The sequence below is a fragment of the Apostichopus japonicus genome, chromosome 5 (genome assembly GCF_037975245.1).
Source record: "Apostichopus japonicus isolate 1M-3 chromosome 5, ASM3797524v1, whole genome shotgun sequence".
NCBI lineage: Eukaryota > Metazoa > Echinodermata > Holothuroidea > Aspidochirotida > Stichopodidae > Apostichopus > Apostichopus japonicus.
Window position 1 is genome coordinate 19,149,764 of NC_092565.1, and position 22,897 is coordinate 19,172,660.

General features: G+C 37.5%; 1 protein-coding gene across 2 annotated transcripts; it reads right to left on the reverse strand.

Annotated features, from left to right (window-relative positions):
- Nucleotides 1-374: 374 nt before the first annotated feature.
- LOC139967944 (meiotic recombination protein REC8 homolog) lies at nucleotides 375-21,905 on the reverse strand. Of its 2 annotated transcripts, none has more exons than XM_071972177.1 (17): nucleotides 21,415-21,905; nucleotides 19,305-19,373; nucleotides 18,653-18,786; nucleotides 17,442-17,538; nucleotides 16,720-16,816; nucleotides 15,024-15,111; nucleotides 14,248-14,333; nucleotides 13,074-13,213; nucleotides 11,497-11,719; nucleotides 10,218-10,397; nucleotides 8,708-8,771; nucleotides 7,295-7,452; nucleotides 6,429-6,549; nucleotides 5,538-5,610; nucleotides 2,475-2,699; nucleotides 1,659-1,765; nucleotides 375-1,157 (listed from the first exon to the last, which is right to left on the reverse strand). In XM_071972177.1, the coding sequence occupies exons 1-17, from the start codon at nucleotides 21,468-21,470 to the stop codon at nucleotides 1,069-1,071; spliced, it is 2,007 nt and encodes a 668-aa protein (XP_071828278.1). In that variant the 5' UTR covers nucleotides 21,471-21,905; the 3' UTR covers nucleotides 375-1,068. The 2 variants fall into 2 exon arrangements, with proteins under 2 accessions (XP_071828278.1, XP_071828279.1); XM_071972178.1 differs by having other exon boundaries at nucleotides 376-1,157; nucleotides 11,497-11,716.
- Nucleotides 21,906-22,897: the final 992 nt, after the last annotated feature.

The window sequence follows — 22,897 nt, forward strand, 5'->3', positions numbered from 1 at the left end:
AATTTTTCCCACTAAAAAAGTAAAGAAAAAAGAACTGATCCCTTCACAATTGTTTAATGACATACTAAGTATTGGAATGTTATGACATTTTTTGTCTAATATTTTATATTAACGAAATGAATAATCCATTTCAAGACATGTCAAAGGTCAGTTTCAAAGTTTCAACAACATTTACATATGCAAGATAAAAAAAAAAGTTCTTGTTTAAAGACCAATCATAAAATTTAGTTGAATTCACCAACAGTGTTTCTTGAATTATGTATGACCAACAAATGTTGATTGCAACTTAGATATGGAAACAAATGAAATTTTCTCTGAGATGCTTCAACTTTATTTCAGGTCTTACATCCCCCCTCCCCCCCCCCCCCCCCCGAGAAAACAGGCATTTAACTAGTATGGCATAAATTTGATACATTCCACAAAATACTGACCTTCCAAAAACTTAATCTTAGAGATAAGAAACATTTGAAATATTCTAACAATTCTTTTCGTCTCCTTGTAGAGATATTGAACATTAAATTATGTAAGTTAACTATACAAAACAGGTCTCAATCCTATTATGTAATATTGTCAAAGTTTTAGCAGTTAAAAAAATGTTCTTTCTGATAATACAACGTTGGTATAAAAGTTATACATGTTCAGTTATAAATTTTTCTGAAGCATCCATAAACCCTACCAAAAATGCCTGGTAAAAAAGAAAAAGAACATCCTTAAACTTTCCATTAATGTTTGTAATATTTATTGAAGTACTTAATTTGTATAACATTTTTCATTTCTTTGCTTCCTCGAGAAGGAACACTTCTGTTGCTCTTGTGTCTTTTTTAGGTTCTAACAAAAATCGTAACTCCTAACTCTCTCTGGAAAAAATGAATGTTTATGAGCAACGGATTACAGTTCAATCTATCCAAATGGGAATCAGTCTCGTCTTCAAAGGACCAAAAGTTTACAAAGAATGTTCGGCCAGGTTTATAAAAGGACATTAAAATATTTCATCAGTCAAACCTTTACTCATGACATGAATAGACAAGGCTTACTGCATCCACACACTTGCCATTATAGACAGACTATTTAAACCTCCATGCGATATCTACGATAGATAAAAATATCCGAAAATGCCTTCGACTGACGGACGCTGATCAAGCCATCTTTAGCGTATTCTACGACAAAAATAGGGAGAAGAAAATTTATAGCAAGATTTAAAAAAAAAAATTCAGGTTTAAAAATCAGGCTAAAAAGGAATACACAACACTGAATATATCAAAACTAGACCAGTTACATATTTTAGTGGCAAAAAGCAAAAAACTTAAAATAAAGGGATCCCCATGCTGAAGTGTGCTAAATTAGTTCCAAAATAGTATTGGTAGACAAGGGCCCACCCCTCCCTAAAACTACCCCTCCCTAAATCTACCCATACAAAATGCATGAGGAATGCCTTTTTGGACTCTCAGAGGTCAAGGAATGCAAAGTAACACTACATATACATCTTCTTTTTCTTTATGGTCAGTTTGTATTTGAAATTCACAGGTTATTTTGGCCACACAGTTCTTGTATTGATCCCAGGATTTTACAAACAAAGACAGCAAGGAAAAATCCAGGAATGTTATTTTCAAATTACGCCCTCAAGCTACATAAGAAACAAAGTTGAGATCGTAACTCACCTAGACACGTTGCAAAAATTTTGGCCGCAACTTTTCTATCGGTGGATAACGGCACTAGCTCCTGAAATGATGTTCCCTCATCTCCAGGTGTAAGCTCTGCTATTTTTCTGTAAATATGAACACCAAGGTTATGTTTAAAGCAGGTGATGAAAGGATTTGACTTCCCCATTGAGATATTACATAAAGGAGAAGAACCTAATCTGAAGTTCATTAACAGAGCTTTTGCAAAATAAGGGCAAAGTTACAGGATGTTCAGGCAAGATTATTACAGAATATGTTACTAAATTCTTATATTCATGTAAGACCAACGTAAATTTAAATGACGGGATATTATCAAAACTTTACGTGATGAGAGAGACCTCGCATAAAAAAATAAAAACACCCATTTAATGTGTTGGTTACATTAATACATGATATTAGTGGAGTAGAGGAATTTTAAATCAAACCCTGAATGCTGGGTTAAATTGGTTTTAACATTCCTTTCCATATTGACAAATTGTGTGCCTCTCTAGTATGCTGCCTTATAAAGTTTTCATAACCATAAACTGTATTATTGTATGTTGCATCTGTCTCTATTCACTCAAAAGTTAAAAGTAAATATATCAGCTGAAACAACATGAGCTTATGCTCCAATGCATAGTAGTTTCTTGATTCCAGTTTCAGGTCTAAATAAGGTATATGGGAGGGGCCATTAATTGTTACAATTGCTGTGTTCAAGATGGTGCCACTTCCACTGGAGGGAAGAGTGTGTGTGTGGGGGGGGGGGGGGAAGGTAACTGAATACCAGTGACAGTTTCTAACAGTCTGCAAACTCACTGATATAGCTGTTCATGGGGAATTCCCTTGTCTTCATCTTCTGAGGTACTCATTTCCATCGCTCTCACATCAAAATCTTCACCTATCTGCACCGATTCTTCGATCAGGCCTAATTCCGGTCCTTCTGGAATCAAAAGCTCATCCAGCTGAGGCAGAGTCTCAATGAGACTGCCATCACGACCAATCAAGCCTTCCTCTTCGATACTCTCTTCGGCTCTTCTTAATCTTTGGACGAACAAACAAGAGATTTTGGAGGTTTAGGGACGGCTGAATTATCACCCATAATCCTCCTCCCCACCACAATTTTAGCTTGTTGATAATATGGAATGCTTTCAAAAACTGCATCCTAACCCTAAATAATTATTCCCAGATATTGAGGAGAGAACACTTGCAGCGGCGTATCCAGGATTTTCTAATCCGGGGGGCGCAAATTACTATCTAAGCGGAGCGCCACCATCGGTTGGCGCGGAGCGTACAAGAAAATTTCTGGGTTTGATACCCACCAGATCACCGGAAATGGCACTTCTCGGGTTTGAAAATGACCAACCAGATGTACATTTTTGCCTGAGAACCAAGTAGTTCCCAATTGTTTTTTTTTCCATCCATAACCTTTTGGAAGATTGTCACCAGTCACACATCATGTTCGACCTCATTGCATGTCCTGTGGATCATTCATTGCTTCTGTAGGTGATTCTACGTCACGGCCCACAATATCCGAAAGCCCCACTTTTCAAAGTTTTAAGCCCATTATTTGTTGAGAATTTGAAAATTCACATTTCTCGTGAATAAAATCACTTCAAAATAGACCCATAATGTTGCACAAAATGTCATCTATGGACAACCAATATAGAAAAACCTCCTTGAACCCCTAACAGACAGGTCAAAACTGCACTAGTAGAAGGAAGTATGATGAAGAATGTTGGTGAGGAAATTTTCGAAAATTCAGACACAGTTAATTTATTGGTGTAGAAATATTGCAACCTCTTATAACGGCTATTATAAATCTTGGTTGAAGGAAATGAAAAATAGCAGATATTTCCGATATCAGATATTTCGAAACCGAACACTACACACATAGGCGTAGGAGGCGGGCGGGGGCTGCAGCCCCCTCCCCCAACCAATTTTTCCCACTGAAAATTCGGGCAATATGCTGAGAATTTTCCGGGCACCTACTGAAATAAAAATAAATAGCAATAATGTAGGTTAAGGAAATGAATAGTATAAAAATTATCTCCTCGGTAATTAAAATAAAGTTCTAAGCTTGGCCGACTAATTCGTCATTACTACTGTAAAAGAGAGTTTTGACATAATTGGACCTGTATGCTTTTTTCTCCATCTACATAAGACATTTGGTTGTTTACATTAGCATCCCGCGGTACACTGCGCAACTTTCACGGACCGTACGGTACACGTTGCCATGCGATGTAATGACCGATGCTTGCTTATATGATATTGACATTAACATGTTGGATGCGCGCTTCGCGCGCGAAAAATTTTAGTTGTATTTTTCGGGCAAGTCGTTACAGCCCCCAAATCCAATTGGGCTCCTACGCCTTTGACTACGCACATAGACAGTTTTGAGGCTGTTCATCCTGGAACATGCATTTTCATGCTCACTGATATGATGTGATATCTGCTCTTTGCTTTAGAAATTCGAACAGGCGTGTAGCGAGTAATTTGCCAAGGGAGGAGCGAAGCCTGTAGGTAAACTATCTAAGCGTAGCGCCACCATGAGTTGGCGCGAAGCGTACAAGAAAATTTTGGCCGAAAATGCCTCCCAGATCGCTGGAAATGACACTTCCCATGCCTTGTAAGTTGCATCTAATCATTGTCTATTTTAAATTACTATAGCGATATCTTAAAGAAAATTTGCTCAGAGGGGGGGGGGGGGCGTCATGCGTCATGTTCCCCGACGACTCGGTTGAGTTCAAGACCAGCCACAGTTGGTTCCATAGCACAATTGCACAATTGTTTAAGGCGTCCATACACACACACGCGTTATGATAGACCATATATAGTATATATATAGATACATTAATGAGAGAGAAAAATTGAAACGTCAAAAATGGAGTTGTCGGTGTAAGGGGTAGGGTGAGGCGCACGTCCCCTACGTAATCCTCGATCTGTCACTGGCTACCCTGTGTATATAATAGCTATCAGCGCTGTTATTATAACTGTTCCTCTTTCTCTTCCCGAGGTCTTGGCGTTTATCTTTTACTCCCTCTTTTTCTCCTTTTTCTCTCTTTCTTCTTTTTCTTTTCCCTTCCTTCCTCTCCTCCTTTTCTTTTTCCCCCCCTTTTTCCCTTTTTTCTTCTCTTTTTTTCTCTCCTCTTTTCCTTACCCGGGGGGCGCGCGCCCCCAACGCCCCCCCCCCTGGATACGCGCCTGACTTGCATAGTCTGTGAGAAAATGGTCTGAGAGTAAGGCAGACAATTTACTATCAGTAAGTTACCAAAGCATCCTATTATCTATTTATGCATAGCCCCATCTATTACCATAACTTTCTTACCTATCTGCTCTGCACACTGAGAACGTCCTTGAAAGATTAAGTTCCAAATGACTAATTCCACTGTCATTTGGGTGAATAAGATCACATTTAAATAATTCTGGCAGGCATGTGACACTATTTGTACCACAAGATCTAGTACTAACAGTAGACTTATGTATGTATATTAGATCCTCCTGCAAGCAGGAACTCGCGAAGAAGCCTCATTGGCTTATCAAAGCCTCAAGCTGACCGAAGCCAGTCTCTTACATTCATATTTAACGTCCATGATTATGAATTGTTAATTGTCAACAACTCTGTAACTGGACGACATACATTAAACTGGGAGTGACTCGAACCAGGAACCTTATGATTGAAAGGCACCGGCGTTAACCACTGAGCTAATACTCCACTGTAACAGTAGACTTATTGTAATTTTTTTATCTGGTGGTGCACTAGTCATCCCAATCCTAATGTCACTGCCAAAAGTGTATTTGCTTCTCCAAAATACAGTGGTTATAATTTCCCAATCAGTTTAAGTTGTTCATTTACTATCAAAATTTAACCAGATAGATTACCTTGGCATGCCCGGTTCAGCAATGAAGCTACCCTGTCTGGACCCCTCTCTTGATTGAGAAAGTCTGGCTACATCTTTAAGAAAACAGAATAATAAAACAGTTCCTTTCAAAAAGGACATGCATGTTCTGATTTTGAATTTTCCGACGACGATCCTTTATGAAAGTACCAAAATTTGAGAGACTACACCTGATCACTGCATTTGCGATTGTAGGCCACCTACCAGTACTGAGAAAGTAATGAAGGAGGTTCTGTGCATTTATTATAACCGAAGGCATAAAGGGAATTAAAATAGAAAGATGTGTTGAATTTGGTTGAAACTGTTTTTATATTTCCAATTGATACTAGCTTATTTCTTAGCTTGACTGCACTTAAATTTTTAATGATGTAAAATAGAAATTCAAAACTACTAAATAACCTATGACTATTTACTAAGCATTTGAACACAAAAGCTTCAGGATAAAAAGGAACAATACATCATATAGTAATTTAATATTCATTTCTTGCAGCATTTCTTCTTGGAAATATATCTTGCTTGCCTTATTGCTTGGTAAAGATATTAGAAAAAAACTCCATTATGAGTTAAATGAACAGAATACAAAAGGCACATGCATCAATGCTTTTCCTCTGTGGACTAGTAATGATATCAGGGATGGGAGGGGGGGGGGTAGGGGTAATGTCACATATTATTTAACTAGTATACCTCTTCTGTACACATACACTGTTCCACTCTATTACTATCGGACTACCTGTTATATTGAGAGATGCATCAATGCTCTTTCTATGTGTAATGATAAAGGGGATGGGGGGGGTAGGGGTAATGTCATATATTATTTAACCAGTATACCTCTTCTGTACACATACATTGTTCCACTCTATTACTATCGGACTACCTGTTATGTTGAGAGATGCCGGTGTGTCATCCATCTTGGAAGACATTCGGCTGTCTTCTATCTTTGAACTGTGTCCTCTCAACTGTTCCGTACTCACATCTCCCCTTCCCAGCTCTGGTACCTATCAATGATAATACATCCAGAAAAAAAGTCACAAAAGTAGGAATGCACGAAACCATCCAAATAATCGCCACGTGCAGCAGAACGTTTGAATGAATTGAACTGACAAGAACAATGCTATTAAGTAGATGATTAATAAACGGGAAGAGTTTAGCGTTTCTTCTATTGAGGTAGTTGCTACAAATAAAGATGTTTGCATTAAGTATTACAAAACAGGTCAGAAAGTTAAAAAATTATGAAAAAATGGAAAACAAAAAGCAGACAAGTAGAAAAGAGCCTGTGTGCAATAATCCTGTTTACTTGCATCCATAAATGTGTCCACGAAGGAACTAAAGAGTACGTCGTTTTTAATCGTCAGCCTAATCGCTTGACGATAAGCACCTTACCCCCGGATATAAATACACAAATTAAAGCAATACATGAGAAAATATGACATGAAAATTATTGTAGACCTAGAACTTTCAAATATTTGCTTTTGAAAAAGTAACTGACTTTATTGCAGAAAAATTTGGATTATAACACTTTTTTCAAAAACTAGCAAACCGTTTTGCACTCGTGGATATGAATGGCAGAAAAAAAAAATTACCAACACAATCTGGTGTTTTTAAGTTAATAACTAGACAAGAAAAGGGATTGATTACTACTGTTCATTGTTACAAATTCTACGATGGAAGTGGTTTTAACAGATAAAGAACTTAATCGTTTTCTTTTTCAATAAAATGCCTTTTGATATATATACAGCATACCTCTGGAAGGTCATATTCTGGTGAGGAGGACAGGCCTGGCTCTGGTTCTCGAAGGTAGTCCAAACTCCAAATCCTGTCCTCTGGTTCATTGTCTAGGGGAGGGCGGAATTTTGACCCTTCACGCCATAACTCCACCAAGGTTGGTGACATCTTTGCAGCTGAAATATGTAACCATGTAACAGGATAATGAAATCCCTGGAATTTCATATTGTATATTTGCAACCGCTATCAGAAATTTGTGGGCACAAATATATAATAATAATAAATAAGTTCTTAATATAGCGCCAAATACTAAAAGGCCTCTAGGCGCATTAAAAAACCTAAAACAAATATAAAAAATAAGAAAATAAAAAAGTAAAAATATAAGAAAAAATAATAAGAAAAAAAAAAGTAAAAAAAATAATAATAATAAAAACAAGAAGACATCTCAAAGTTCATCCTGTCGTACTTCAACTCACTACTAACATATTTGATCATTCAAGTCTATTTTTATCCACATTTTCTTTTCAAATACACCCACTTTGTCCCCACTAGCAGTTAACTTTGATCATGAGTGACCACTGTTTGACCTCCTGGCACAACTGGGGACTACACTGCTGACCTCTAAAGCCCTCCACACATCACAATCCGACTCAACTTGACTGTGATGACCTTGTTTTCTATCGTCATAGAGCACACCTGCTGTTTGCTACTAATGAATGGAGCCCTTTTAGGCCTCATGAAAATTTATTACCCGGTGATTGGTCACATTTGTTGAAACGGTTCAGTTTTAGTCATGAACCCTGCCCGGCTACCCATCATTTCCCACCTAACCACAGATGAGTTGAGTCTGGTTGTGATCAGTTGGGCAGTGTACGACAGGCTTTAATGCTACAGTCTGCTCTAACTTGGAATACTGCCCGGCTACCCATCATTTCCCACCTAACCACGGTTGAGTTGATTTGAGTCTGTCTGTGATCAGTTGGGCAGTGTGCATCAGGCTTTAATGCTACTGTCTGCTCTAACTTGGAATACTGCCCGGCTACCCATCATTTCCCACCTAACCACGGTTGAGTTGATTTGAGTCTGTCCGTGATCAGTTGGGCAGTGTGCATCAGGCTTTAATGCTACTGTCTGCTCTAACTTGGAATACTGCCCGGCTACCCATCATTTCCCACCAAACCACGGTTGAGTTGATTTGAGTCTGTCCGTGATCAGTTGGGCATTGTGCGACAGGCTTTAATGCTACAGTCTGCGTTAGTTTCTCAGAAGAGTTGATACATTTTAGTTGAAGGACCAGAAATGGAGGACTTAATAACAAACCACACACAACACCAAAATGGGCTAAAATGACAGAGCCTCACTCATTCAATGACATAGTCTCACTCATTCAGTCATTCCTTCATTAATTAATATAGTCATTCAAGTGCATACCTTTTCTTCCTGGTTCACTAAACAGTTCCTTGACACTAGGCAGAGGATCTGGATTTGCAAGTATCTAAAGAAAATATTGATTTAAAAAAATTCCTTAACAGTCACTTTCAGAATGTTTCCATAGACATAGATAAAACTACATTTAATGCACTTTTTTGAAAGAGAAACATCTTCAAAAATGCTGGGAAAAAGTTGCTATAATTTTAAACATTGAAGTAACAAAGATTTTATCGATGTCTTAGTTTGTTATGTTTGGGGGAAATCCCTCCCCCCGTTCACTTTAAATTAGGGCCTATTACAAGCTACATGTTAAGAAACAAAACAATTCAACCCACCATAGTCAAAAAACATATTTAGAGGACAAATTTTAAGTCTTGCAAAAATCCTGAAAAGTTACATTTATGTTAGGCAAAATTTGCTGATAACTAGAAAATCACTTACCATCAAAGAAAAGACTGCAGCCAAAAGCACAACACCTGTCTGTAGTCAGAAACACTTAACGCTTTTGAGAAATAACAAGCAGAATTGAACAAACAGTGAAATAATAACGGAACACAATATCAACCAAAATTCCTTCTGTGGTGGAATAAATTTTGTTCAGTTAGTAAGGAAATGCTGCTCGGTCTCACGTTTATCTTCCAGGTTGGCCAAACAAATCAAAATAAAAAAGTAAAAAAATCGCAAAAAGTGAAGAGAATTTTGCAATGAACCTTTCATCAACAATCGTCGAAACAATTTCGCAAAATCAGCTTCATGAAATATGCCAGTGAAGAAGGAACAAAAAAATAATACAAAACAAAACAAAAAACACACACAATGTGAAACACTTCTCAAATTCTATCAATTGTGAACTAAAAATGGAACATAAGAGACAAACACAGCAATAAATGGAAGCAATAAGATATAGAGACAACACTACCAGGGGTAACCTCAGCTAGCTTTAAATGTTCAAGACTATTCTGTAGTTTTTATTGAGTTCTCTTTCAAGCCCTTTTCATTCTTTGCTCAAAATTTAACACCATTTGCTCTCACACTATAAAATGGATAAAATAAATCATTCCACACGGGAGTTGAAAATCCTCGGGGTGAAACTAAAATCAAACTAAAGTTTGTATTCTGCTGAACGTCATCATCACACCTTATTAGAAGTAACTTTAACACCTCACTCAGTCAGAACAAAATACGGCGGGGTGGGGTAAAAACATGGGATGAGGATGACATAAATGTCCACAGGGCACAAACTGGATCTCCAAGCCTCTGCCAAGGGGGTACAAAGGTGGCTTGATAGTATCTCATGCATCTTCTGTTTTGTATTAAGCTTAGTGCGCATTAGTGATACAAAACAGTCAAATTGTGCTTTAAATCGGACTCTTAGAGATGTAACACTCACCCCACATCTCCCCCATTTTATATCAAACATTTTTTTTACCAAAATGCATAAGAGAATTAAGGAGCTCAGTTGTACAAGCATTGATTTGAATTTAACACAAGTGTTATTAGAGTAACTTACATCTCTTTCGAGGGTTTTTTCAAAATCCTCCATACTGGACCGGATCTCAGTTTTACTCAGCTGGGTTTTCAGGTCCACAAAGAGCAATTGTCTCCTCCTCTTCCTCCCCCTCTTGGGAGCGGAGGGTGGGGTTTCTTCCTGCTCTCGGATAGCTGCCAGACGCAGGATGGGGACGTCCACCTGGTATAAATGAAAGGGAGGACCACAACTAGGGCATAGTTGGCAGAGAATGACAGACGTTGAACGATAAATTTATTCACCAAGGTCTGCATCCATAAAAAATAAAAAAAACAGAAATCAGCGAGGATAACTTACCATGACTACGCTGGCTGCACTGCCTGACTGAATGCAGAATGACTCGACCAACTTTAATGTGAGTAATTGTGGATAGTCGGGAAGTGAATGTGTGTACATGTGTGTTTGTGATATGACTAAGTTAGACATGAATATTGAGCCTGTTGCGTCAGCTAGCTTTAGTCGTGGAAAGCTTTGCAGATGTCAATGACCGCCATGCAGGGTACTTTTGACCGCCGTGCAGGGTACTTTTGACCGCTGTGCAGGGTACCTGTAAATTTCCTGACAACAACTGCAAAATTAAAACAAGCGTGACCAATTACGAGGGAATAATTTTGCAAGTGACCTAAAAATGCACTGTTAACAGAAAACAGTTGTTCAGAGTGGGAGAGTCATTTGTAGGACTATGTGGGTATTGACGATTACTGAAACCTATCTAACGTATTCAGTCAAGCTGAATCTTTATCATTCTTTTTCAGTCAAGCAGCGTGAGGTTAGCTTGATGAAACAACCTGTAACAAAGTACACCTTCACGGCTAGTTTGCCATTATTATAAAACAAAAACAAAAAACATGTTCTATGTCAAAGAAGTTTTCCCAACTGATAAACATTTCAAATCAATTTGAGTCATAAGAACAATATAAGCAGTTCTGGTTTCTAAAGCTGTTTGCAAATTTTTTTCGTTGCATGCTGATGTACAATTTAAACCAGGAAATAATTTCGGATCAAAAGTTTTGTGTACGTAGCAGATCTCAAGTTGGCCATTTGCATAGCATTTCGTTACAATACCAAATAAATAATATCCTGTTAAACTGCTCGTCAACACAGATCTTCATTTAGTTTAGAGCTAGTGATTTTTCTCATTTTTTATCGTGTAAAAATATCTATACTCTGTATTTTTCTGAAGAAAAATATCATGATACAAGCAAAATCCAAAAATTGTAACCATCTGTTTTATGTAACCATCTGTTTTATTGATACTTACTGCCTGACCAGAGGGAGACTGGGGTGTTTTGAATTCAGGTGGTCCTCCCTCATCGCTACTCCTCTTATCCAACCCATCTCTATCTGCATCAGGAGACAAGCTTCCTTCACGGGTTAACGATTCTTTGGTCGATTTTGCAATCCTCTTTGAACTCCTTTTCTCAATTGGGCTCAGGACAAGTTTTCCTGTTCCTTCTTCAATCGTCCACATTTCACCGTGTCTACTGTGAATTTGAAAAGAAGAAAAAAGAAGGGAATATAAAATACAGTAAATGAATACTACATACCTTTTTTTTTACAATGTTTTAATTTGAATACAAGAGACTATTAGGGCAAAATTCCTGCCATCACTCAGTAGATGATGAACACTAATTATATGTTGTTTGATTATAGCAAACAATGAATTTTACTAGACCCTGAGAAAATCTGTTCCTTTTCAAAACGAAGACTAACAATAAGCCCATATCTCTGGTTGTCCACAGACATCCTGGTCTAATTTTCTGGTTTTCCAAACAGCATCATTTTTTATCCTAAAAAAAAAGACCAATATGTATAGATGTGTAGCTTTGGTGAATAGAACACAAGCTTTTGGGTCAGTAACACCTCACTCTGGAGGATTATATTGTAGGCCTACAACTATATTTTCCCTTTATTTCAGTATCTTCAAAGTGATGGGAGGGTGAATACTAGTTTAGAGGGTGTGAAGACTGGCACAAAAGTGTTAGACACCACCATCGATCCCAGAAAATACAAACACAGCTTGCTACCGTCGGTAATTAGACCCTAGTGTACAGTCACTACATACAGCTGCGGTCAATACCTACAGCACAGTATACAAACGATACAGCGATGGACATCTCAGGTCCAGCTAAAGATAACAATTAAGGTCTCACATTTCATTACTGTCTGCATTTTGTAGCGACACAAACAAAACACCACTTGCAAGCAACAGAAAGTTAACTTTTTCAGATGGCCGCACGCGGTTTGGGGCGAGTCTTCAATGCCTTTAACATTTCACCTATTTGGGAGTATTTAGTTACAGTGCAATCTGAATTTGATGTATACAACTACTCCTCCATAGGACAACCACCAAAGCTGAGTTTGGTTGTACAAACAGAAATTTGTTCATCTCAGACGATCGAACTAGTACTGTTAATTATTTGCCCTGTACAAGAATCATGACAGAAGGTTATATTGCAATCACTGGTAAGGCTTAAAAAAAACAAAGAAAAAAGAACCACATTGATCTACTTAATACAGCTAAATGTGCGACTTCTATCCCAACATCTTGAATGTTATTCCTGATAGGGTTCACAATAGGTTCTATTTTGGGATCATTACTTCCTACTTTTTCGTTTCTAGTACTTCTTAATTTACTTATTTTGTGTTCTTGTTTCCTCTCAATGGTCACTATCTTTCTTGGAGGCCATTTTGTTTTAGTGAAGCCCGTCATATGCTGGTCACAAATAACTCTGTCTCAGTTAATCTTGATACTTCTTAATGATTTGTAAATATCTATATAAGAAGATGACTTTGAATCGAACAGCTATGAATGAACAATCAAGGACAGAGACTTACCTTTGTGGCGAGGTCAGAATGTTGTCGCCGTCTCCAATCCCAGAAAGGATAAATTCCTCGTCGTCAGGTAAGGGCACACTGGCTAAAGTCTCTTCCATATGATCTCCTATCAATCCAGTTAAATCGTCCAGTACCCCTTCCTGTAACAACGCAAGACACGGATATTAGTGGACTTTTGTGAGTTTGTAAGTGTACAGGTTTAATAAACATCTTATTAAATCATTTTTTACTTTCATGAAGCCTCTTCCTTCACGTTGTTGACTGGAGCACTGCATATTTAAATTATATTCACATTTATTATTAGTTATTTGCTATTAAAACAAAAACTCAAGTCCAAATATGTGTAACTTCTTGTATGCTTGCCATCGAGGAAGGAAATTCTGATTGTCCAAAAGTTGGTCTGGTGTTAACCAGAGTCTGTCGAAACACTCTGTATTATGGTTTATTATGGTTCCATTTTGGTCGGTTAGCAATCCTATCTCAATTAGCAAGATGAGTTGCTGGTAAGTGAAACAATTACTGCATGCAATCTTGGTAACAAGCATGCACGCAAATAGGTCGATCAATAAATAAATTAATAGATCGAAAGGCAAATCAGATGGGTAGGAAGTTATTAAAGTGGCATCATTTCTTTCTCCAGGTGTTAGATCTGTTGGAGGGTTTCATTATGTAAATTTATTTACAAAGTACTATCTGCCAGTGGACTTGTACAATACTCTGTATGAATGCTATCAACTATTTCTTCTCTGTCATAAAGGCTTATTACTGAGTAATTGTAACTGTAAATAACAACATAAACTGCAACACCAACTCTCCAACACGTACATGCAAAAAACAAAACGGAAAAAAAAAACAGGTGGTCTATCTGTTATGAAAATATTAATATTTATGATGATATTTACTTGAAAAGATCATGAATTTGCCCCCGGGTTGGTGATGCAGTCCTATCTTGTAGTAAGTGCACCGCACCTTATAGGGGCTTGGGGCTATTTTTGAGTGGATGAAAACACAACCATCTTGTACTCATCAAAAGCCACAGGACACACTGCAGATGCACGTTATGACCGTCATAAGATGCAAATAAGTGAAATGGCCTTGATGCACCAAGAGAATGATAAAAAATATATATATATAACAATGAATTTCCAAGCCTGGTAATGATGTTGTTTCCTACCTGAAAATCTACAGGAAGCAGGGGCTCCTCTTCTCTCAGTGTTATCTCGTTAATATTGGATACGACGTGAGGTTGCACGTCTGAGACTGAAAATGGAAACAGAATGCTGTGAAGATATTTCAGGTACACGTGTGATGGAACTAGAAGATGTATAGGCCTGCCATTTCTATTGTCTATGAATATATTATGTTTACAGACATCAGTGATGTGAAATCCATGGTTAAACAGTTTACAAGAACTAGAGAACAAGAAAACTCCAAAACAGAAATAATTGAAAGAGCGTCAGCTTAGTTCGCCTGCGTTACTGCTAATGATATCGAAAAATAAAAAGTAGGAAAATATGATGCCTGCACTTATAAACAAAGTAAATTCCTATGTAATCAAACATTTTAAGATTGTATATTTTGCAGTGTACTTTAACAATGTGTCAATATCTAACCAAGCAATTCAATATGCACACATAATTGAATACCCCCATCAATTTCTTGTCACCATCACTTAGTGGTTCCTAATGAGTAAAGCTATGACTCATTTTCATGGAATACAAAACAGAAAAAAAAAAAAAAAAAATGTCCAACAAATTTAAGGTATTTGTTTTGTTCCCTTTATAAACAACTTCTCTAATAAAATCAGTCTACTTTGGTCGACTAAAATACCAGAATCTGTCTTCTCAGATAATATCAGACCTTTAACATGGTTCTTGCAGTTGAAGCATATAAGTGACCAATGTATTTTGTTTTAATTTCTAGCATACTCTGGCCAGCTAATGTACTCACATTCCTCAAGTTCCTGGATTGGCGAGACTGGACGGTCTGGTGATTTGAAAGAGTGAGAACCCCTCATAGTTCCGCTGTAGAAATATTCCTGACGATAAGAAAGTGCAATACATGACAAGTTGTGTGTGCTGTATCAAAAGATATTAGAAGCAACATGTAGGCTACATGTATTTAAGATGTCTCAATCTTTTAAATGTTCCATGCTGTAATGTCAAAGAGTATAATTATGACTAACTGATCTTCCCAATGATTGAAGTTTAAAGGGTGTAAAGACTCGCGCACAAAGAAACGTCTCATGCCGGTAATCTGACCTAGTTTCGAATGAGGTGTAACAGAAGTGTTAGACACCACCATCGATCCCAGAAAATACACACACTGCTTGCTACCGTCGGTAATTAGACACTAGTGTACAGTCAATGCATACAGCTACGGTCAATACCCACAACACAGTGTACATAGCAGCGATGGACATCTCAGGTCTAGATAAAAGATAACAAGATATCACATTTCATTACTGTCTGCATTTTGTTGCGTCAAGAAGAAAACGTCATTTGCAAGCAACAGAAAGTTAACATTTTCAGAGCGCGGCACGCAGTTTGTGGAGAGTCTTCAATGCCTTTAAAGAAATAACGAAGGCAAGGATCAAAGACAATTTATATTATTCAGTTTTTCCTCTCTGACATTATCAAGATGAAATTTTAAGCGTATTACGTAATCAATGGCGGCTTACTGTGCATTGTGGTAAAGGCCTTAGGAGCCAATTTTCAAACATTTGAAAATCCGCCCTTTAGTAAGACTGCTGTTCATTTTTCTCCACTGGCCACTTCTGCACCTTTCAAGGTTATTAGTCTGGAACATTAGCCTGTGTGTTACGTAATCAATATGCCTGGCCTAGCAAAGGGAACGAGCATGGCAAAGTCACTTCCTCAGCACAAATTTACCCCGATCTACTGCCAGAGCCTATTCAAATGCCCGAGGCAGGTAAACTGTTATGGCAGTGATATCAAAGGGCGCATTTTTTAATGAAGCGAGTGTATTCAGTCATACAGGAAGTGGTTAAACTAAAAATCAAATATTAGAGAATATTGAGGTTACTGAACAATATAAATTTTCTTTGATCCCTGCCTTCATTATTCCTTTAATAGAATTCTTGTTATTATCTCTATGAAAGTTGATGATTTTCTTATATATCATTTTTAATGATTTTTATTTTTTATTTTCCAAGTCATATGTCACACCTCTCATAACATAATTTGCACTAGAACAGATATTTAAAAACATGCTTTAAAGTCTTAAACCAAAACTGAAGATAAATTAGGGGTAATCATGGTAGAACGGCTCACTATAGATAGAATATATGGTTTTGTACAAACAAACTGGGAAATCTTTCCATTGGTCCGATACTGCGGGCATAAGATTATACCTTGTATCCCCTAGAAAACCATAACTGTGTAGAATTGATGTACCCCAATGATAGTGCTTTCTTAAACAGAATATTAACAGTTTCAGAAATTTCATCATAAATCAAATCAACCTCCAAGTTGCAATGCCCCCCCCCCACCCCCCTCCCCTGGAGTGTTACAAGCACTCTTTTAAGTTTCTACTTCTGTACTTTTTTATTTTTAAAACTTTCTTTACTTTTTTACTTTACTAAAGAGCAGACTCTTTTACTTTTCTTTCTTAATTCCAAACTTACTTCTTCAAATACATGAGGTGGAGGCATCATTTCCTGGTGCCAGGCACCAGAAAAATGACCTAGGTCTGGCGATGGCAAAGTGCAGGCAGTGGCGGTTCTGGAATAAGAAGGAGAGAATTTAAACGTTGTCACCGAAGAAAATCATTAGCACAGATTGTAGCCAAATTTCTGATTATGATTAATACAATTCAAGAGAGTGGATCACGAGAGGTATCTTTGGTCATCAGTGCAAACTACATGCATCTTGCACAAACTGAGGTCTGTGGACCTTGAGTGGGCCTGTGAAATTTTTATAAGGGCGTTCCTAAGGGGCGAATGGGTTCAAAGGGGATCTGTGGAAAAATTGGGATCTGTGAAAGTCGAACTCAGGATCTACAAGACAATGGAATGAAGACTATGTCTATCTCTAATAGACAGTGATGATAAAACTTTGATTCCTCTTATTTTTGATTTCCTTATTTTGGGGAGGGGGGGGGTGGTGGGAAGGGTGGTGGGAGCAGCATAGGATTCTACATGCAATTCCACGACCACAAAGCCTCAAAGGTCACTACCTTAAAACAAATAAATGTCACCTTGTTACATAAAAAGACAACTGTTTTATTTAAAACATATGAAATTACCAGGAAGAAAATTGCAATCAATGAAATAGGTTCTAGTTACTTCTCTGACAAACAGACCTTGATATTAAATACAAGGACCTCTGTACTGACTTATAAACTGACCTTGATGTCTTTGGGAGCTGGAATGGATCATTGATAAAAGACTCGGACAACATGAGGCGAGTCGAACTGAACTGACGATGCAGCCGCTGTACCTCAACTGTCAAGATAAATATGGATTTCATGTTACTGGTTGAAACTTTCATTTGACAACTTGAACCCTTTTGATCCATCTTCCCAGTGGACAAAAAGAAAACTCTATCCATTTAGTCTGCATATTTTGCCCTTTTTGAAGGATACAGCATAGTCTACCTGATATAGTTAAAATACATCTTACAAATTTTACAATTATAAATCTCTGAAGTAGGTTAAGATTACTTTGAATATGTTTGATCGGCTGAGTTTACTGTTTTGGTTGAGAAGAAATACTACAAAGTATTCAATCGGAAGAAAAGGAGCTGCAATATAGTGGAAGCTAAGTGGATCTCAATGGGTAGTGCACATTAGCTGCTGCATGACATAATTAACTTTGCCAGCTCTCCATTGGCTTATCTTAATTTCAATCTTTGTACCAAGCAACTTCAGGGCTATGCTGTCTAATGGAATGCCTGCAACTATAATACACATTTAATTAAGGTAGATATGAATGGAAATAATTATATTTGAGATGGTTTACATAGAGATATTTGAATTGTAGTCTCTATTGGTGGGTTGAGGGGTGGGGGTGGGGGGTGTATATAATGCTCAGTGATATAGATATCCTGTCTATGTCCATGTTTAAACCAATGCTCTGAAAAAAACTTGGGTCATGATTGACCTTTGATTGAGTTTTAAGATAGGAAAGTTTGTAGAACCAGAATTATTCTCTTTGTGTGTGTGTTAAATTACAAAGGAGGTTGCATAAAACTAACTCATGCAACTCACAAAACTCTCCCTGAAACCTAAAAATTGAATGCTTGCAAATTGATAAAAACATAAGACACTTCTTTCAACCTAATTTGAGGAAAGATCTTTTCTTTTGCACCTATGCCTAATTTTCCTTGGTTATTTTGAAAAATTAATAATGTAATCGAAATGTGCTGTAAGATGAATAAAGCAAACTTAAACCAATATCACAGAACGTTCTCTTCAAAGATCTTGAAATCAAGGCAGTGAGTATGGTAGCATACCAGTAGTGAACTTTAAGTCCTTTAAATAGAAAGAAGTAACCAACAGAACACCTACTTAAGTACTATATTCAGACTGTCCATAAAAATTTCATGGATGGAACTCACCAAGCAAATAACTAGCCTGTTTTCCATGCACCTTGGTAATTCCAAACATGAGCTGAGAAGACAGGTAAAGTGAGAACCTCTGCTTGGCTCCACGCTGGGATATACGCAGCGTAATGTGTTGCAGTAGATCATTGCTACAAATAGGTAAAGTAGAATTTATTTTCCAAAGTCCAAATCATTGAAAAGAAGTCAGTGCTCTGCATATAGTATTTTCAAATATCTATTAACAGGATGAAGAATTTTAAATTGCCATTCATTTTCAACTGGATGGAACTTGATTGAGAGCCAGCTTAGAATGCCAACCTTTTTGTTAATTCTAGCCCCGTTTCAATAGCATTGTGAAAATTCATAAAATTTCCCAAACATTTGAATTTTCAATTTTTTTGAAAGATTTCTGTCGTTCAAATACAAAAAATAAGCCTATTTAAAGAGGCTTACGATCAATTTATTGAGCTGCAATGACAATCTCCTTTTAGTCAACTATTGTACATTAAAATATGCTCATCCACCCATTAAATGTACTGACATATCCTAAGTTTATCTCCTACCATGTATGACAAATATTAAGGAAAATATTCTGGCATTATTAGTACTCACAAACCTCCACCACAACCCAATTTGGAAATGTGTGGAAATTGATTACTGAACTTACCAAATTTTTGCAACCTGCACAGAGTAGTAATCTTTCTTGGTTAGTACAGCTGCTCTTGTTGCAGCCAACCTGAAAGGGCAAAATTGAATGACTTCAACTTTCATGTGTAATTATTGATATTATATTGCATCACCATGTGTTGGCTTTTAAAAAAACTGGAATATTCTGGTGTATTCTTTTATATTTTTATTAAAAAGTGTTTAGAGAACGACTTTGAGCTCTGACTGAGCAAGTCTACTTATATGCCCCTCAGTTTATAAGAATTTAAATAAATTTAATGCAATTTGTTATTTGGATGATGTTTGCATTGCTTCAGAGTTGAAAAATAAACATTAGTACGATGAACACATATCCTCCTTTAATGTTTCAGGTTATGTTATTTTTTTTATAGTTAACACATGCATAGATAATGAACTGGATAAAAAGAACTGTAATACTTCTAGGCCTAGCATATCCTATCCATGTTGCTTCACTCTTTCATTGCCAAAGCAAAATAGCCTATGACGAAGTGTAGCTTGCAGTTGTAGAAGTATGACTCTATCATACACAAAACACTAAGTTATGTCATATTATTACACTTGGCATCAAGCCTATTGTGGGATGATTGGTTAAAGAAATTCTTTTATTAATGTAATGGCAAGGTAAACATTTGATTTTGAGTTGCAAATAAAACAACAGATTGACTTTCCTGCCAACAGCAGCAATTTTCCTGATTATCCTAGCAGAGTTTTGAGTCTGTAGACTAGAGCCAGTAACTTGCAGTAGTATCAGGAGTTAACAGTGTTATCCCACAGAGGAATGTCATGCAGGGCTAGGCCCGACCTAAGTTAGGCCTAACTAGGCTATGTAATGCTAATGAGTCAGAACATCACAATTACAGCAGCCTAGGAGTAGGAGTCTGTTGTAGTCAAAGCCAATACCCAACAAAATGTCCACTTAGTTAGGCTAAGCCCTGACTTGTTAGTTGTATGTTACTTGTGATGCTTACCAGTCAAAACGTCCCTTTACCAAAACGTCCCCGTACCAAAACGTCCCCGCTTTTGGTCAAAACGTCCCTGTTGGTCAAAACGTCCCTGTTGGTCAAAACGTCCCCGTAAGTCAAAACGTCCCCGTCTAATACATTCATTCACAGTTGTTAATATATATTAATTTTAAGTTATTATTTGGCTAAGTTATTGGCATGCAAGTTGGATTACAGGATTACAGGCGCTAAATAAATCATGAAGAACTATATATCGTTTAGGACATAGACGGGAAAGGGGCTGGGGCTTTAGCCGTAGTCCCACTTCTAGACCATCAAAATATAAGAAGGCAAAGTAAATTCTGGAGAAGGGTAGCAAAATAGGCAAACAATCACGAAAATCAAAAATATAACGTGTCTTCAGAAAAAAAAATAAACGTATGTGCTGTATATACGAAAATATATATCACTTTCATCCAGTCCGTCTCGCACATTCTAAAAGTAACTTGCACATAAACAAAACAAAAAATTTTTTCCCCTTCCCTCAATATCGTATATATTCATTCATTCAGAAACCAACTCGTGTTTAAAAAAATCCTATTACCCTACAGCCCTCTTGCATTCCCTTTTCTAGTATCTTACCTCAGAAAATTATACTCAAAAATGTTTCCGCCCTCATACCCGGCACTTCCCACTCCTTAAAAACTGTGTTTTCATCCTAAACTATACCTATCCTTACTCTTTGATTTGAACTAGAAACATCCACACTTGCATTCCAACTGATTATAAAAGCGGGGACGTTTTGACTCACGGGGACGTTTTGACTGCGGGGACGTTTAGGTAAAAAGCGGGGACGTTTTGGTCTTAAAAAAGCGGGGACGTTTTGGTAAAGGGACGTTTTGACTGGATACCCTTGTGATGTTAGATTAGGCTAGACCATAGCAGTCCTCATAAAATTTCAAAGGCGTGCCTGTAGGCTTGACATGAAAACAATGTTGCCAACGCACTAGGTAAGGTATTTAAAAGTGTAACGTCTACATTGTTTATATTAGCCTAGGCCTACACCTAAAAGTTTCTTAGCCTAAGTTTGGCTAAGTTGATAAGGTTTAGCCTAAGTTAGGCCTATGAACAAAATAGTATTAGGCCTACCAAACGATTCCAAATTTGCCACCCCTCTTCTGAAGAATCTCTTGTGAGTAAAACATAATAGCTGGTGCTTCAACTTTTTCAAGTAAGAAAACTCAATGCCGGAGGTGTGGTTTGAAAATTTCGATACAAGCACAGTAGTAGCGAAATGAACGTGCAGTCAGATTCAGATGCGACAGCGAGACATCGAGTTTCAACGATTGAGCTGAGTTTTAAAATGATACTGCATCAGTGTATTAGGCCTAGCCTAAACACAGTAACGAAAGGCTTTGCTGATACACTTCTCCTTCCAGCTTTAAATATCAGAATTACGGAAACAAAACTGTTCAGTAGACTGCGTAAAACGCGAATTTATATCTTATCAGGGACTTCGCTTCCTTTGAAATATGGCAGTACAATTCTGTGTGCAAAATTAAAAATGCTTGGTATACAGTTTCAGGCAGGTGAGTGCAACTGGACGTGTACGTTGATGTACTGCGATTATTAGTGCATAATTTACGTGTACAGTATAGTAACTATACTAACTCTAAACTGCGAACGAGAGCATAGTGCCCTGAATATTTGACCAATTAGGTAAGGTGTTTACTTACGATTAATCGCTGAACCAATCACATTTCAGCAAGCAACTTTAATGGCGGGAAAAGTTTATGATCCCGTCACGTGATACACGGCATCACTTTGGAACGGGTCAAACTCAATGATCTCTAACCAAAGACTGGATCCATCATCTTTTGTTTCAAAACTGAAGCCACAGAAGATTCGCAGCGGCCATCTTGTTCGGACCACTTTGGAGACTTCAACACATTGTTTAAATATTAGTTCAGATCACTGTTTTTGCATGAAAGATAAAAATTGTGGGTAAATTTAAATGAAAGTCGAAATCGTTACAAGGTGTTATAAGTTTACGTCTCAGTATCCGAAGCTGTACCCCCCTCCCCCACAGGTTCAGAGGTAACAAATAATGTAATACGGTCAATTTGCAAATGGTTGTTGCAGTTATGCGCATGTGGCGTGGCGAATTCTACAATATTTTCGGGGAGACCCCACCACGATTCCCCCGATTGGGCAATAATACGTATTTTGGGCTGTTAGGTACCTGGTAATCGCATGTAAAGGTATTGAATACTAAAATTTCACGGTAGTCCACTTCCCCTTCCCCCGTCGGGAAATCAACGCCTTCAGTGCTTCGATTGTAAAATGTCCTTTCATCACCTCTAAAAGAAAAACCCCTTGTCCGGTTTGAGAAAGTTCCTACGCCTATGGTTCCCTCACCCCCACACACTCTCTGAAGACAAATCCACGCCCTTGCATACGATCGAAAAAGGCGTGGAGGAAGAGCTTCTTAAAATGTATTTTCATCTTCGCTGCCTTCACTGTGACTTCGACTGCTCTCCTGCTCTATAGTTTGCGTTTCTTATGCTTGCTGCATCCAAATAGCACAACACTGAGTCCCGTTCTTACCCATAATATAAGGCACTATATAATA

What these genes read in the sequence shown, in the direction of transcription:
- LOC139967944 (XM_071972177.1), bottom strand. Translation starts at nt 21,470, where the DNA reads ATGTTTTACTCACAAGAGATTCTTCAGAAGAGGGGTGGCAAATTTGGA. An exon ending in GGCAAATTTGGAATCGTTTG is followed by an intron (nt 19,374 to 21,414) that starts GTAGGCCTAATA and finishes TTGCCCTTTCAG; the next exon opens with GTTGGCTGCAACAAGAGCAG. An exon ending in CAGCTCCCAAAGACATCAAG is followed by an intron (nt 16,817 to 17,441) that starts GTCAGTTTATAA and finishes TTCTTATTCCAG; the next exon opens with AACCGCCACTGCCTGCACTT.